Below are 16574 nucleotides of genomic sequence, written 5' to 3'. Positions count from 1 at the left end.
CAGTCAGAGTGGCTAAAATGAACAAATCAAGAGACTATAGATGTTGGCGAGGGTGTGGAGAGACGGGCACCCTCCTACACTGTTGGGAATGTAAACTGGTGCAGCCGCTCTGGAAAACAGTGTGGAGGTTCCTCAAAAAACTATCCATAGAACTCCCTTATGACCCAGCAATAGCCCTGCTAGGGATTTACCCAAGAGATATCTGTATCTGATGCATAGGAGCACATGTACCCCAATGTTCATAGCAGTACTGTCAACAATAGCCAAAACATGGAAAGAGCCTAAATGTCCATCACCTGGTGAATGGATCAAGAAGATGTGGTATATATACACAATGGAGTATTACACGGCAATGAGAAAGAATGAAATCTGGCCATTTGTAGGAAAGTGGATGGACCTTGAGGGTGTCATGCTAAGTGAAATAAGTCAGGCAGAGAAGGACAGATACCATATGTTTGCACTCATAGGTCTAACAGGAGAACAGGAGAAACCTAATGGAGGACCAGAGGGAGGGGAAGAGGGAAAAAGAGTTGGGGAGAGAGAGGGATGCAAAACTTGAGAGACTAGTGAATGATGAAAATGAACTGAGGGTTAAAGGGGAAGGGGGAGAAGGAAAAGAGGTGGTGGTGATGGAGGAGGGCACTTATGGGGAAGAGCACTGGGTGTTGTATGGAAACCAATTTAACAATAAACTATTTAAAAAAAAAAAAAGATTTCAGCTATGGGTTAGATCGCCTCTCCCTGCCTGGAATGCAGCAGTTACACCAGTAAGTTGTCAGAGAGAGTGCCCTTGTGCAGGATCAGTCATGGTTTAGAACACAGGATAACAAATCCCTACCCTTGAAGCACCCCACAGAGACCATGAGCATAGATCTGTTGTCTCCCCTCCTCTGAGGAGCTGAGTGGTTCTTTACTAGTATTGTGTCAGAGGAGTTTCCTCCTTTGGTATGAACACTGACTGATAGGAGGTTATTTGTTTTGTTTTGTTTGGGGGGGGTTGATAGGAGCTATTAATCATGGGACATACAGAACCTGTGCAGAATGCAACCCAGTTACTGGGACGAGGCACCAGACATGGCACGGGAAGACCTGGGTTTGAGTCCTGGCTCTGCTGCTTGCCGGCGAGGCTGTAAGACCCAGACATGGTAGGCGATGAGTGGTTTCCGTGATGTTGTAACTATCACGGTGCCTGTTTATTACTCTTCAGCACTATCTCAACAAAACCTCTCAGGAGCCCTTTGACTATTATCGAAATGGCCATTATCAAATTCTTATTCTCATTCTCATTTTGTCTCCCAGTGTCTCAGTGTCACCCAGTCGATAAGGAAGCAAAGCCTGGTCAGATAGTTAAAAGTCTTTGGTTGGGGTTAGGTAGAACTGGTTTGAAAACCTTCACTTCTACAGCTCACTAGCCGAGTGACCTTGGGTAAGGCCCTTAACTTCCCTGAGCCTCTGTTTCTTCAAAAAGAACAGAGGAAAATTACAACACATTGCCTAACATTTGTTGAGCATTTATTAAATATCAGGACTGTTGAAAGTGTATTAAATGAAGTCACTCATTTCCATAACTCTACGTGATGAGTAAAATCATTATCCACATTTTACCAAGAGGAAACTGAGAGTTTAAGTAAGTTGTCCAAGTTTATACAAATGGGAAATATGGGGCCAGAATCAGAACTCATGGATAGCAACACCATTTCACAGCATTATTGCGAGGTTAAATAATCTATTATACATACATAGAAGTAAATATGTAAACTTAGCACAAAGGATGGAAGGGTATGTAAATTAAATTACAGTTGACCCTTGAACAACACAGGGTTGGGGCACCAACACCCCCATGTAGTCGAAAATCTACTCATAGCTTTTGACTTCCCCCAAACTTAATAGCCTACTGGTGACAATAAGCCTTACCAATAACATAAACAGTCAATTAATGTATATTTTATATCATATCCTGTATTTCTTACAATAAACTAAGTTAGAAAATTAAAAAATGTTATTAATAAAATCATAAGGATAACAAAGAGAAACTACATTTACAACACAGTACCATATACTTGTCAAAGAAAATCTGTATATAGGTGGACCTGCACAGTTCAAACCTGTGTAGTTCAAGGGTCAACTGGATACTGCGATAAGGTTCTTACATGATACATGAAACGGCATAATAGTAACTCACAATAGACTGAAAAATTAAGGTTGCATATTGTAATCCCTGGAACAACTACAAAAAATAAATTATAGAGGTATGTCGTATCACAACATATGTAAACCTAACAAAACAAAAATATAAAAAGTTTATGGTGGAAATAAAATGAAATAACAGAAATGCTTGTTTAATACAAAATAAAACAGGAAAGAAAACAAAGGAACAAAAAATAAGAAAAATAGAAAACAAATAGAAGATGGCAGAATTGAGCTACTCAGTTGGATAAACTAAAAAGACAGAGATTGTCAAACTAAAAAAAGCAAAACCCAATTACATGCTACTTAAAGAGATGTACTTTAAAATGTGAAGACAGATTGGACATGTCAAAAGTAAAAAGGATAAGAGAGCTAGTGTGGCTAATATCAAAGTAGACTTCAAGGATTACCAAAAAAGGACTACCAAAATGAAATACAAATATTTTATGATGATAAAAGACTCAATTTATCAAAAACACATAACAGTTCCAAATAAGTATGTATCTAGTAATAAAGCTGCAAGAAACATGACAGAACTAACCCATGGTTAAAGTTGGGTATTACTCTTTGTATACTCTGTATCTCCTGTAATCTTTGTAATTGATAAAATATGCAGGCCAAAAAAAGGTCAGTAGAGATATGGAAAATTTGAACAATATGATCATGAACCAGATCTGACTGACATTTATCAGGCACTATATACAATAAATGCAAAATATACATTCTTCCAAATACAAATGGAGCATTCACCAATATACGGCCCTATGTTGGGTCACAAAGCAAATCTCAATAAATTTCAAAGAATAATCTAGTGCAAGTAATTATTAGAGTGAGAGTGAAGGCTAGCTATTTGTCTCATAATCTTGAGTCTGTGAATTCTCCTACTCTGAAATAAGAAATTTTCGAACATCTTCTTCCCAGTCTAGCAATATTATTTGCTTATTAGGTTTTCAGAGATCTGACTAAGTTTAGGACTCAGTTCTTTAATCCCCTAAACAATGGAATTATTTTTATTGTTATTATTTTTTTAACTCCAGAAGAGTTAACATACAGTGAAATATTAGTTTCGAGTGTACAATATAGTGATCCAACACTTCCAGGGGTTCATCACAACAAATGTACACCTTAAAGCCCATCACTTACTTCACCCATCCCTCCACCCCTCTCCCCTCTGGTAACCATCAATTTGTTCTCTATGGTTAAGAGTCTGTTTCTTGGTTTGCCTCCTTTTTTCTTTGTTCATTTTCTTATTTCTTAAATTCTGCATGTAAGTGAAGTCATTTGGTATTTGCCTTTCTCTGACTTGTTTCACTTAGTATTATTCCTTTCAGATCCATTCATGTTGTTGTAAATGGCAATAATTCATTCTTTTTATGACTGAGTACTATTTCATTGTATATATACACCACATCTTCTGTATCCATTCACCTATCGATGGACATTTGAGCTTCTTCCTTAATTTGGCTATTGTAAATAGTGATGCAATAAACCTAGGGATGCAAATATCTTTTTCAATTAATCTTTTTGTATTTTTTGGTTAAATTCCTAGTGGTGGAATTACTGGGTCATATGGTAGTTCTAGCTTTAATTTTTTGAGGAACTGAACAATGGAGTTACTTAAATAGGAAGAATGATAAGAACTTGAATTTAGTCTCCTTTTTCCTGTGTTCTGAAGCTCTCTAGTCTCAGAAAATACAATCTTCCATCTGAAGCTTGGCACTGTATGATTTAGACTCCAGAACATCTGTTGCTTAAGATTCTCTGAAGTAATCTGTTACCACTGAGGACAATGAACTTCTGCAAAAGAGACTTTATCAATCAGGAATCTTTTCTTTAGAGCCCTTGTTAGTCAACTCACTTCTGGGGTTGAAGGAAACTTTAATGTCTCCTTGAAAAAGATGTTCTGTGCATGTGTGTTGTATTGAGTACAAATGTCTTAAGAAGCAGTACTTAAACATTAAATAAGGTTTTGAAAATATAATATTGCAGGAGCTCCTAAACTGGGGTCTGTTGGCCCTACTTGGAGAATAACATGGGGCTCGAACTCACAACCCTCAGATCAAGAGTCACATGCTTTATGGACTGAGCCTGGCTAAAGAAGTTAGTTCTAAACAGCAAAACTTGCTTCCATTCCATACTTTTTCAGGGTCTATTTATTAATATCTTGCAGAATAAAACTCTGGAGACACCAGGGGGAAAATACTGGCATAGAAATTTCACTTATTTTTCCTTCCATTTCAAATACGTACTAAGCCTGCACTACTAGAAGAATCTACTGGGTGCTAGGGAAACTGTCGTGGGGACTGAGAACCTTGGTCAAAAGGAACCTAAGTGCAGACACAGGCGCCAGCATCGCAGTTGAGAGCATGTTCATGATGTCTGCTAGGCACAAATCTAGACCCAGCCCAGCCCATCTCTCATAGCAATTTGACCTTGGGAAAAATCATGAAATGTCTTTGAGCCTCAGTTTAGATTCCTCATCTGTAAAATGGGGCTAAGCAGGTAACTACTATCATGTGCTATTTTTAGATTCTTTTGAAATATATATATATTTATAGGTGCTTCTAGCTCTACATTTGGGTTCAGCTGGACCCTCTCTCCTACTTTCTAACTCTGCCTCTCAGCCCCTAAGGCTCATTCTGCTGGAGCCCCCCTGGCTTTCTTTTTTATTTTTTAAAATATTTATTAAATCTTATTTATTTATTTTGAGAGAGCGAAGGACAGGCAGAGAGAGAGGAAGAGAGAGAGAGAATCCCAAGCAGGCTCCACTGTCAGCTGTCAGTGCAGAGCCAAATGTGGGGCTCGAACTCATAAACTATGAGATCGTGACCTGAGCTGAAGTTAGACGCTTAACAGGCTGAGCCACCCAGGCACCCCCCCCTCCCCCCGGCTTTCTTCCTGTGCTTTGAATAAATCACATTCATTTCTAAGGTTCTTTGCACCTGTTTCCTCTGTGACACAGTACTTTGCATCCCTGCATTTCTTTTGCTCATTCTTTCTGGTTATTAGATTTCAGCTCTCACACATTCCTTCCCCAGAGGATTTTCATGATCATTCATCACAACTATATACTCTTTCTATTCCCTTTCTCTTATCGTTTTCGTGGTATTTATTATCTAATACATGTCTAGTTTGCTTTTTTTTAAATCACTTCTCCTCATTATAACTTGCTCAGGGCTATACTTCCTGGACACAGAACAGTGTCCAGCACAGAAAAGCTCAGAAATATATACTTGTTAAAAAAATAAATCAAATGGAACAAAATGGCACGAAAGGGCGTACACACAGAAATGGTACTGATTAAAATGTCATCAACATTAGTGATTACAGTTTTATACACTTGTCATTATAACATCTACATTTCTGAAGCGGAGATGTGTGCTTACATTTGCATGACAAATTGAGTAAAAAAAGTAGATGGTCTAGAACAATAGTCCCATATCAAAGGTGAGTTCAGATTCCAACCATGCAAAACAGAAAATTTCTCCACCCAAAAGGCTTAAAAACTTCTTAGGTGGTTTTCCCCCTGGCGAAATGTGATATCTGTTAAAATGGCAGAAGGTTACAGTTAGGGAAGGGTGAGGCAGACACGTGCTTCAGAGGAGAAAGTTTTTTCTGGCTGGTACACATGGATGCTAGATCAGACTCTGATAGGTAAAATGGAACGGGTCACTGGGCATATGAATGGACTGGGAATGAAGCATTATAGGGGAGGGAGCACCCCACGATTTCCATCAAAGCCACCAAAACCCATCTCCCATAGAAGTTCTAGCTAAATAAGAAAACTGGACTTCTCTGCAGATCAGAGGCTTCAAGAGTATCCCGGACCACCACCCACGAGCTGTTCCTGAGGGCTTTGGAGACTCTACTGGATTTAGGTATGGAGGGAAGGTTACAACATGAAATTTCATTTCCTGCTCCTACATTAATGGTGGTAAATAAGGCTAAGGTTAGAATGAGGAGCATTGAATGCCAGGACTAGAGCCTGTGCCTTTGAGATGTCTAAGGTAATCAGTATGTGTCAAGTAGTTTGAGAGGAAAGAGACCAATTTGGGAAGGCCAGAGTGAAAGTTGTTTATAGTCCAGGCAAGACAGGCAATCAGGGGTGACAAAAGAGGAATAAAAAAAAGATGAACGAGAGTCAGAGGTTTCCAGTGGGGCTATGGGGGGCCAGAGGTGCCTCAATTTATGCTGGCAGGGGATTCATAGGGTTTGTTTGAATGCTTTCGGTTCATGGGATATGAACTTTTATGTGTCTCTTCAAAATAATAGTTTCTGGTGTCTACTGGCCTATCATGAAATAGAAATCATAAGGACACTGTATCTTTTAAAAAAAATCCCCTTTTGTAGCACTTCCTTAAAAACAGCTATTTAATGCAACTCTGCCAGCGAGTTCTTGACAGTTCTGTCTTACAATTCTGATATAAATGAAACATCTTCACAAAGGGTTGAAGTGTCTTCCTGGTAAGTATTTAGCTTCTGTTTTTCAAAATACCTTGTGAAAACTTAAATTTCTCCTTTGGCCTAATATTTCTCATTGATCTGATACAAGAAATATCAAGCAACTGCAGTGATCGATAATGTTTTTAATCTTTTTTCTTCCCTTTGGGTTTGCTACTTTTAAGAGTTGTAATAGTTGTGATAATTTTGTGGAATACTTTAGTCAAAGTCATCGAAGTATTTGATTCAAAGTACAACACTCATGTATTTGCTTTAGTGCTTATGAGTTGAGGCATAATTGAAAGTCACTTACTAGTCTTTAAACATACATATGTTAATAATGTTTATTAGGCACCATATCCCACACAGTGATTTATAGATTTTCTTTCTTTTTTAAGTTTGTGTTAAATTATTCAGCATTTCCCACATTGGAAAGCTGTCTTTTTCCCCCCAGGTTTATTGGGATATAATTGACATAAGACTGTATAAATTTAAGGTGTAAAAAGTGATTATTTAACATACATGTATATTATGAAATGATTTCCATAATAAGATTAGTTAACATTTCCATCACCTCACATAGTTACCTTTTTTATGAATTTTCTTCTCATATTTTCTTTTAACTGACATACTATAGTGATTTCAAAGAGCTGGATAGAATTCCAGTGTTTGGCATATTATATTGATGTAATTATTATACTGATACTTGTATATAATGATAGTGTTAGATTATATAATCTCTTTGCATTCTTCAGTGTTAACGAGAAACTTCACTATGTTTGCAGGGTAAATGTTAACGACTTGTATAAATAGTTGCTTGTATTAAATGAAATGATAAGCAGTGATGGACCCACCTCAGGCTTTTTCTTGTTACGTAGATTTATCTGTTTGTGTTTAGTTCTATAGAATTTAAACTTAAGAAGAACGTGGATCTGTTTGATCATTGTATATTTAAAATAAAGTCTAATTTACAAGGATAAGAAAGTAGACCAGGGTTAGTATCCTAGAATTTAAAAAAGTTGTCAGATGGGTTTCACAGGGTAAATTTTATTTGTAATGTAGATCCACAGTTTGTGAGCGAAAACCTATCTTTCCCCAGATTCTCTTTAGGTCCTCTGACACCAGAAAGATGTAAAAACAACAACACTGTTATAAAAGGAGACCTATGCTAATTTATATACTTAATTCTTTTTTTCCCATAAGAAAGTTCATAATAGCTTTATTTATATTAACTCCAAACCGGAGACAACCCAACGTCTGTCAACAGGTAAATGAATGAACAGTTTGTGGTATATTCATAGCATAAGACACTAGCCAGCAATAAGAAAATATGTACTACGGATACATCCCACAACATCGATGAATCCAGGAGCTACTACTACGTGAAAGAAGCCAGACAAAAAAGAGTATATTCTGTTTGATTCCATTTATATGAACAATATGAACAAACAAAATAATTCTATGGTGAAAAAAAATCAAAACAGCGATTGCTTTTGGTGCAGTAGGTAAGGTTTTGCTGGAAAGGGGCAAGAGAAAACTTTGAACTGACAGGAATATTTCTTCATCAGTAATAATTACCTAAGTGCATGCATTTGTCAAAACTCATCAAACGTACACTTAAAATCGGGGCCCTTGGTGGCTCAGTCGGTTAAGCATCTGACTTTGGCTCAGGTCATGATCTTATGGTTTGTGAGTTTAAGCCGCACATAAAGCTCCATGCTGACAGCTCAGAGTCTGGATCCTGCTTCAGATTCTGTGTTTCCATCTCTCTCTGCCCCTCCCATATACTTTAATTCTTAAAAGAATTTTGAAATATTGAAATCTTCAATATTGAGTTATTTTCTATTCTCTTAGACGTTAAGCAATGTAGGTAATTAACTATATTTAGCTATTTTAACATTTTAAAAATTTTGTAATGATAGAAAAGCAAAAAGTTTGTAGGAAATTTTGTTCAGAAGAAATATGGGTATTCATTAAAAAGAATCCAGATGGTACTTTTGGTTTATATTAGGTATTTTCAGAAAATATTTTGAGTAAGATCTTTTAATTCAGAGGCAAATGAAGTAGAGACACTATTAATTTTTTTTTTACTTATTAATCTTTTTCAGAATTGTTAACTCATTAATGAAGCATGGTAAGTTGGCATTTTAAAATCATTGGATAATTTGGAGGATAAGCATTCTCTATTTTTAAATAAAGTACATGGTTCAGATTATAAGGATATGAAATGATTTGCAAGACAGTTTAATGTTAGGTCTTAGATACATGTTTTTGAAATTAAGAGCATTCCATTTTTTCATTATTATTTTTTAATATTCATTTTTTTTTGAGAGAGAGACAGAGCACGAGCAGCGGAGGGGCAGAGAAAGAGGGAGACACAGAATCTGAAGCAGGCTCCAGAGCTGTGAGCTTAGAGCCTGACACAGGGCATTCCATTTTAAGCTGTCAGCACAGAGCCCTACATGGGGCTCAAACCAATGAACCATGAGATCATGACCCAAGCTGAAATCTGACAAAGGGTATTCCAGTTTTAAGCAGCAATTCAGATTGTTTCATTAAAGATATATCCTTGATCACTTTTTCCAAATCAGTCTTTTGCTATATAACTCCTAACTAAAATTTTACAAGAATGTTAAATACTATACTTTAGAATGAGCACTGTTCTCTAAATACTATATGTTATAGAGTCGTGTATCTCAACCAGGGTTGATTTTTGTCCCCCCGAGTATATTTGGTGATGTCTGAGACATTTTCAATTGTCACTACAATGAGGGTGTTACTGGCATCTAGTGGACAGAGGCCAGGGACACTGCTTGATGTCCTACAATGCACAGGACAGCCCCCCCACAGCCAAGACTTAGTCAACCTAACATGTCAATAGTGCTGTAGGTGAGAAACTCTATAATGGAAAATTTAAGTTCAGTTGATAATTTCAAAACTCGAGAGTTCTGTCGTTTTTCTAGCAGCCCTGTGCTGAACAAGACAAGCTGGGTCAAGCCTTTGAAGATGCTTTTGAGGTCCTGAGGCAACAGTCAACTGGAGATCTTCCGTGCTCCCCAGGTAAAGATGTCAGTCCCCTTCTCTCACGGGACATCGAATGGCTTGTTGGTCACACACACATAAGAATAATTATGAGAACAGAGAAGTCCATTTTTACTTAGTAGATTTTGGATTAATTCTAACAATGGCAGAAAGCTTCCAGGGTTACCTAGCTTAAGTAAATTTAAAGTGTCACATATAAAAATGCCAAGAATGACATTCTACATAGGAATACTAGCACATATAATAATTTGCTATTATAAATATCTGGTTGATTCTTATCTAACTGACAATTTTAACTATTCAGAATGGGCTTTTCAGTTACTCTAATTTATCTATAGAATTTCCATGCAAGAGATATTCTAATCAGAAGAACAAATATTCTTCATCACCTGTTGCCCCTCTAGACTGTGAAAAGATAGTGTAGGTGAGATACAGATATTTTGCCTACTGAGTTGATGCCGGGTGTTTCGGTTAGTACCGAGATCAAAGAGATCAGGGATCTCTGCTTGCAAGGAACACATACTCTACAAAGGGAAAATGGGACATATCAAAGAGATCTCTGATACCAGCACAATGCAAATTGGTGGACAACTTGTAGACTACAAGTAGACAAGTGTGATAGAAAACACATGATAAAGCAATCACACATAATGTTTATATTACATGTTTATGTTTATATATAAACATGCACACGTGTGCAATCATAAACTTTGACTTTTTCAGTTTCTGTCTGTTTTTAAATTAGATTACAAAAATTACCTGGCGTTCATTAATCACTGCTCTCACGTCAGAGGGAATTCCAACTGCTACGGCGTGCTACCTACAGAGGAGCCTGTCTATAATTGGAGAACAGTAATAGTGAGTACATGACTAGGAGACCGCTCCCCCACCCCAGAAACAGGGAAATTCCCTGTTCAGTCCTTCAGTCCTGCCTTCCACTTGGGTGTATGCTACCTGAAACCCAGCTTAGAGGCAGCAGTGACTGAGAACATTCACAGCCACCTGTGGTGTGAGTCTGACAGTCATCGTGGGTGAGTCTCAGCAATGCCATCAAGAAGGAACCTTCTTCTGTCATTGCTTTTTACCCAGCATGAGTGAATGACCTCTATAAAGATGTAGTTTTACGGGTGCCTGGGTGGCTCAGTCGGTTAAGCGTCTGGCTTTGGCTCAGGTCATGATCTCACAGTTTGTGGGTTCAAGCCCCATGTCGGGCTCTGTGCTGACAGCTCAGAGCCTGGAGCCTGCTTCGGATTTTGTATCTCCCTCTCTCTCTGACCCTCCCCTGCTCGAGCTGCCTCTCTCGGTCTCTCAAAAATAAATAAAAAACATTTTTAAAAAGATGTACTTTTAGGGTTCTCCCATTACTGTTTCTCTTTAGTCCATCTGGAAAATTGCAAAAAAAAAAACATGGTTCTGCTATAAGCCATAGGGCAAAGCCCAAACGTACCCTACACTGGTTTTACCTACAATCTTCTATTGATCTCCTTTATTTCGTTTTTAAATTTTTTTTAAGTTTATTTATTTATTTTGAGGAAGAGAGCATAAGCAGGGCAGGGGCAGAGAGAGAGAGGAAGAAAGAAAACTCCAAGCAGGCTCTGTGTTATCAGCATGGTGCCCAATGCAGGGTTTGAACCCAGGAACCATGAGATCATGACCTGAGCTGAAACCAAGAGTCAAACACTTAATCAACTGAGCCCCCCAGGCACCCTGACACCTTCTCTATTTTCCTTCCCAAGCCCAGAGCTAGCTACATGTCTTGGATCAACTCGGATATTGTAGTAGTATGTCCTGCAAATGAAGTGTCCCCATCATTTAGCTCTCTATTCATGTGTTCTTTTGTATTGTTTTCTTCATGCCGGCAGTCTTAATGTGGTAGGGAGTAAATATGACATGGTTTTCTTTTTTTTCCCCCCCATCACTCCCTTCAACCATGCAGTATATCTAACTTCCTTTTTCTGACCTTGTAAGTTCTGTCAGGGCCCCTCTATAAGACATTTCTTTGAAGAGGGAGTTTGAATTAACCCGTGGAGACTCATATATCTTTGCCATATGTAATGGTAACAGTTCAGGCTGCTTCCTCCTTTCCCCTCTCTTGGCTCTGCCCTCACTTGGCTGATACCTTTCTCTCCGTGTCTCCTCTTGCCCAGCATCTAACAGAGGATTGGGAAGCCATCTTCCTTTTTTTGCTGGCACTTCAGGTTCTACTAATAATTCTTCCTAACTTTTCTTTCTGGCTGGGCATTTTTAGGAAGAAGGGAAGAAGCACCCCCCTCTTTTTATCTCATAAGGAGGGGATGATATGAAAGTCTTCATGAAGCCAAAGAGTACTTTCCATCCCTTGGTCCTCTCTTTATTTGGGTTTGAAGCTAATTCTGCCTGGGAGATAACTGGCTGCAGTTGAGAATGTGTTTGTTAGAATTTGGGAGATTCTTAGCCCTCTTTTGGTCCCCAGCTTTTGACTTTAGCCATCAACTGGGGGCCACATGGAAAGTCCCCCTTAACGGCTGCTGCATTATTTGTATAGAACAGTGCTGCGGACCTCTATTTTGAAGGAAATACTCATCAATCTCTGCCAAACATCCCCGAAAACCAGCTGGTACAACCTGCCGTTCTGCATCAAAAGGGAGGAAAAGGTATGTGTATCCATCACTCCTTTGATAAGTAAAAGAACCAAATCTTCTCCAAAGCAGCTTTAAAGGGATTTCATATCTTGAGTTTAGAATTGCATTTGCAAAATATTCTCAAATTGGGATTAAGAATTTATGTGTGACAGATGGAATCACTCCAAGTCATTCACCTTGGATGAGCCTTCTTATTGCTTCGTAGAAATGTTGTGAAGCTGCACTGTGCCACTTCACTCAAATAAATCTGTGTTCAAGAATAATGTATATATATTTGGGGTATAGAAGGAGGAACTTTTCCTTAAGTTGTTTTAGCAATCTTATTCTAATTTGTAAAGGCCTTGGTATAAAAGTTGTTTTCTCTGTTAAGTTTTTGCAAATGAAACTCCATATAATTCAATATTTCATAAATTTAAGATGATGATGATCTCACCTAACAGAGGGGTGGAGTGTTAAAGCAAGGTAGTACCTCTGAAGGCTATGATGCAGGCCACACATGTGCACACGTGCTATTGGAGGCAGTGTAGATTGATTGGTACAGAGTTGTGTAAGGCGTTTTGGCAATAACTACCAAAAATTTAAACGTTCATGTCTTTTGACTCTTAGAGACTATATAATTCACTGATTGAATGTGAACTCTGGGTTAATTGTGTGAGCCTGGGAAAGTCACTCAACCTTTTGTACCACAGTTTCCTCATTCAAAAAGCAAATAATGGTAATTATACAAATAAATCATGATAAGATTTCTGTAAAAATCAAATGAAAGCCTATGTAAAGCATTATGCTCATAGCCTGGTACTGGATAATTTTTCATAGGGGTGTGTGTGTGGGTGTGTGGGTGCGTGTTATATGCATTAGGATGTTCCTTGCAATGTTGTTTATTGTAGTAAAAGAATGGAACTTACCTACTGTATTTATCTGTGTATAAGGGACAGAAATGTGTAAGATGCACTATAATTTTATAATGAAATTTAAAAAAAATGTTTTATCATACTAAATTATTTTAAATGAGTTTTTGGCATAACTAGTTTTGTTTCTCTATCTCCATCATAGAATACTGTACACTATATCCTAGAATAAAATTATAAATATTCAGTAATAATCTGATCCAGCAAAGAATAACACATAAAATCACACAGAGAAAATAAACCTGTATCCCTGAATATTGGCTTTGGATATTGAACTATGGTAGTAATTTAACACAAAGAGAATTACATGCTTCTACCTCTGTCCAGGTGTTTAGCTAGTTAGTCACTATTCTTTTTTCAAACTAACTTACTCCAGGGTCTAAAGCCTATGTTTTTCCACTGATGTTTTATGTTGTGGAGCTTTGCCATGTGGGACATATTACGATCTTCTGTTTTTAAAGTTTCGTCTTCCTACACTGTTGATGGGAATGTAAACTGGTGCAGCTGCTCTGGAAAACAGTGTGGAGGTTCCTCAAAAACTATCCATAGAACTCCCCTATGACCCAGCAATAGCACTGCTAGGGATTTACCCAAAGGATACAGAAGTGCTGATGCATAGGAGCACATGTACCCCAATGTTCATGGCAGCACTTTCAACAATAGCCAAATCATGGAAAGAGCTAAATGTCCATCACCTGATGAATGGATCAAGAAGATGTTGTGTATATATATATATACACACACACAATGGAGTACTATATGGCAATGAGGAAGAATGAAATATGGCAATTTGTAGCAAAGTGGATGGACCTCAAGGGTGTCATGCTAAGCGAAATAAGTCAGGCAGAGAAGGATAGGTACCATATGTTTGCATTCACAGGTTTAACAGGAGAGACCTGGCAGGGGACCATGGGGAGAGGAAGCGGGAAAGAGAGCTGGGGAGAGTGAGGGACACAGATCAAGGGAGACTACTGAATACTGAAAACGAACCATGGACTGAAGGGGGAGGGGGAGGGAGGGAGGGGGGTGGTAATAGAGCAGGGCACTTGTGGGGAGAAGCACTGGGTGTTATATGGAAACCAATTTGACAATAAACAATTATAATTTTTAAAAAAACAAAAATAAATAAATAAAGTTTCATCTTCCATGTGAAAAAAGGATACATTTGAAACAGAATAAAATTTCAAAATAATCTGGCATTTATTATCCAGAGAACACATAAAACACAACACACAGCTATTAAAAAGCAGGCAGGCGTATCTTGTGTGTTGATAAAGAACTCTAAAGTACATTTTTTTTGGTCTTCACCCCTTTTAATTCCATAATTTAAAAGTAATAATGCACATAATTAAAAGTTCAAAGTATTCACAAATTCACAAAGAGTAAGTAGAAGAGTTCTTTCTTTCTTGCTATGCTATATCCTGGGAAGTAGCCATTGTCAACAGTTGGGTATTTTATCCATCGGTAGTTAATTCCTATATTGTTCTCTGATAAAATTTAAGATATAGAACATTGAAAAAGGACAAAATACTTTGATACTATTTGTATTTTAAAGGATATATGTATGTTTATATGCAAAAAGTTTTTTTGAATTTAAAAATAGGATAGACTGCAATTTTACTTTCACTTTGTGCTTCTGTTTGAATCTTTTTTCTGTGAGCATATAATACTTTTTTAACAAAAATTTAAACTTGTTTTTTAAAAATTGAAAACAAGTTTTAAAAGATGAGCATCCATTATCACTGATTTGACCATTTGATAAGGGACAGAGAGTTTGTTTAAGACTGTAACTTTAATTCATGATGTATGTTTTGGTAAGTCCCTTTCATTTCTCAATTTGTAAATTCAAGATAATATAATGCAAAAAGATAATCTTAAAAAACCTTTGAGCTTTTGGAATGAATGATGACTGATATAAGAGAATTACTCCCGAGAGACTGTTCAAAGCAGTTTGAAAATCCACTATTTAACTCTCTCTAGAGGAAAAGGGAATTTGGCCATGGTTATCCAAGCTACTGACAGATCTGGTGAGGCATGGTGCTTTACAGCCCAGTTCAGAAGTCACAGAATGGGCTGTGCTCTTTGTTTTCTCTTAGGTCAAAGAGATCCAGTCAACAGAACAAAAATCACAACAACAAATCTTCCTAAAGTTTCTTGTCTAGAAATTCTGAAATACAAAGGGCTGTGTTTCTAAAAAGACAAAAACTCTGGTAGTACCATTTTATTTCACAGCAATGAAAAACATCACAGTGCCCATTGTCATTGCTCATAAATGATGTCCAAATATCATGAAGATATTTTGGCATTTTCTTTATTTTTCAAGCAACTGCGCAGACCCAGAGGTTTTTTTTTTAACCTAAGTCTTTGTTATTAATGTCACTAATGTTACTTGATATTTGAATATATTACAAAATACATTCACATTCCTTACCTCATTTGACTTACCTCATTTGAATAAAGCCCTTTCAAATGATTTGCTTTCTGAAAATGGCTTCTGAGGCTTCTCTTTAAAACCATTAAATTTTGCAGTTCATTTTGCTCAGTTTTGTTCTATAGAAAGTTTAACATATGACATAAAACCAGTAGTCAAGAAAGTGAACAAAGACCACATGACAGACAAGAGACTCGGGTCAAGAGGCTCCAGGCTTGCCTTTTCCAATAAAGGACAATGTAAAAAATTTTTACAACATTCCCAACAAAGAAAGGTCCAATTGAAACTTCAATAAGCCAAACAGATCTTTGACTTTCAAGACCCAATACAGCTTTGAATTTTATAGTCACTCAACAAACCTTTCCTGAGTATGTTCTTTGTGTGTAACCATTGTGAAGTATGATATTTGTTCTCCATTTTAGGCAGAAAGAAGCTCCGACTGTTCGAATACCTTCATGAATCCCTATGTAATCCTGAGATGGCATCTTGTATTCAGTGGGTGGATAAAACCAAAGGCATCTTTCAGTTTATATCAAAAAACAAAGAAAAACTTGCCCAACTTTGGGGGAAAAGAAAAGGCAACCGGAAGACCATGACTTATCAGAAAATGGCCAGAGCGCTGAGGAATTATGGAAGAACTGGAGAAATCACCAAAATCCGGAGAAAACTAACTTACCAGTTCAGTGAAGCTATTCTCCAAAGACTCTCTCCATCTTATTTCTTAGAAAAAGAGATTTTCTACTCACCATATGTTCAGCCAGAGCAAGGCTTTCTCAGCTTCAGTAATTGGAATGCAAATTATAATTGTACATATGCCGATTACCATGAGCTAAGCCACCCTGACTGCTAAATATTCTCTTACATTTCATGATTTCCTGACGTCAGAAATTCCTATCACTCTCAGGATAAAGCAAACACTGAAGAGGAAAAAAAAATTGACTTCAT

At 37.4% G+C, this 16574-nt stretch overlaps 1 protein-coding gene across 1 annotated transcript; it reads left to right on the top strand.

Moving 5' to 3' along the window:
* The first annotated feature begins 1016 nt into the window (after positions 1-1016).
* Positions 1017-16548, top strand: SPIC (Spi-C transcription factor). Its single transcript, XM_029955434.1, has 6 exons — positions 1017-1129; positions 5989-6136; positions 9591-9687; positions 10415-10527; positions 12194-12302; positions 16052-16548. Exons 1-6 carry the CDS (start codon positions 1017-1019, stop codon positions 16477-16479), a joined length of 1008 nt encoding a protein of 335 aa, XP_029811294.1. The 3' UTR covers positions 16480-16548.
* Positions 16549-16574: the final 26 nt, after the last annotated feature.

This window comes from Suricata suricatta, chromosome 10 (assembly GCF_006229205.1).
Source record: "Suricata suricatta isolate VVHF042 chromosome 10, meerkat_22Aug2017_6uvM2_HiC, whole genome shotgun sequence".
In the NCBI taxonomy this organism is placed as follows: Eukaryota; Metazoa; Chordata; class Mammalia; order Carnivora; family Herpestidae; genus Suricata; species Suricata suricatta.
This window is presented reverse-complemented; position numbering and strand designations above follow the sequence as displayed.

Coding starts and splice junctions, on each gene's coding strand:
- SPIC (XM_029955434.1), top strand. CDS start 1,017: ATGGGACATACAGAACCTGTGCAGAATGCAACCCAGTTACTGGGACGA. Junction 1,130..5,988: donor TGCTGCTTGCCGGCGAGGCT/GTAAGACCCAGA, acceptor ACTTCTCTGCAG/ATCAGAGGCTTCAAGAGTAT. Junction 9,688..10,414: donor AGATCTTCCGTGCTCCCCAG/GTAAAGATGTCA, acceptor TTTTTAAATTAG/ATTACAAAAATTACCTGGCG.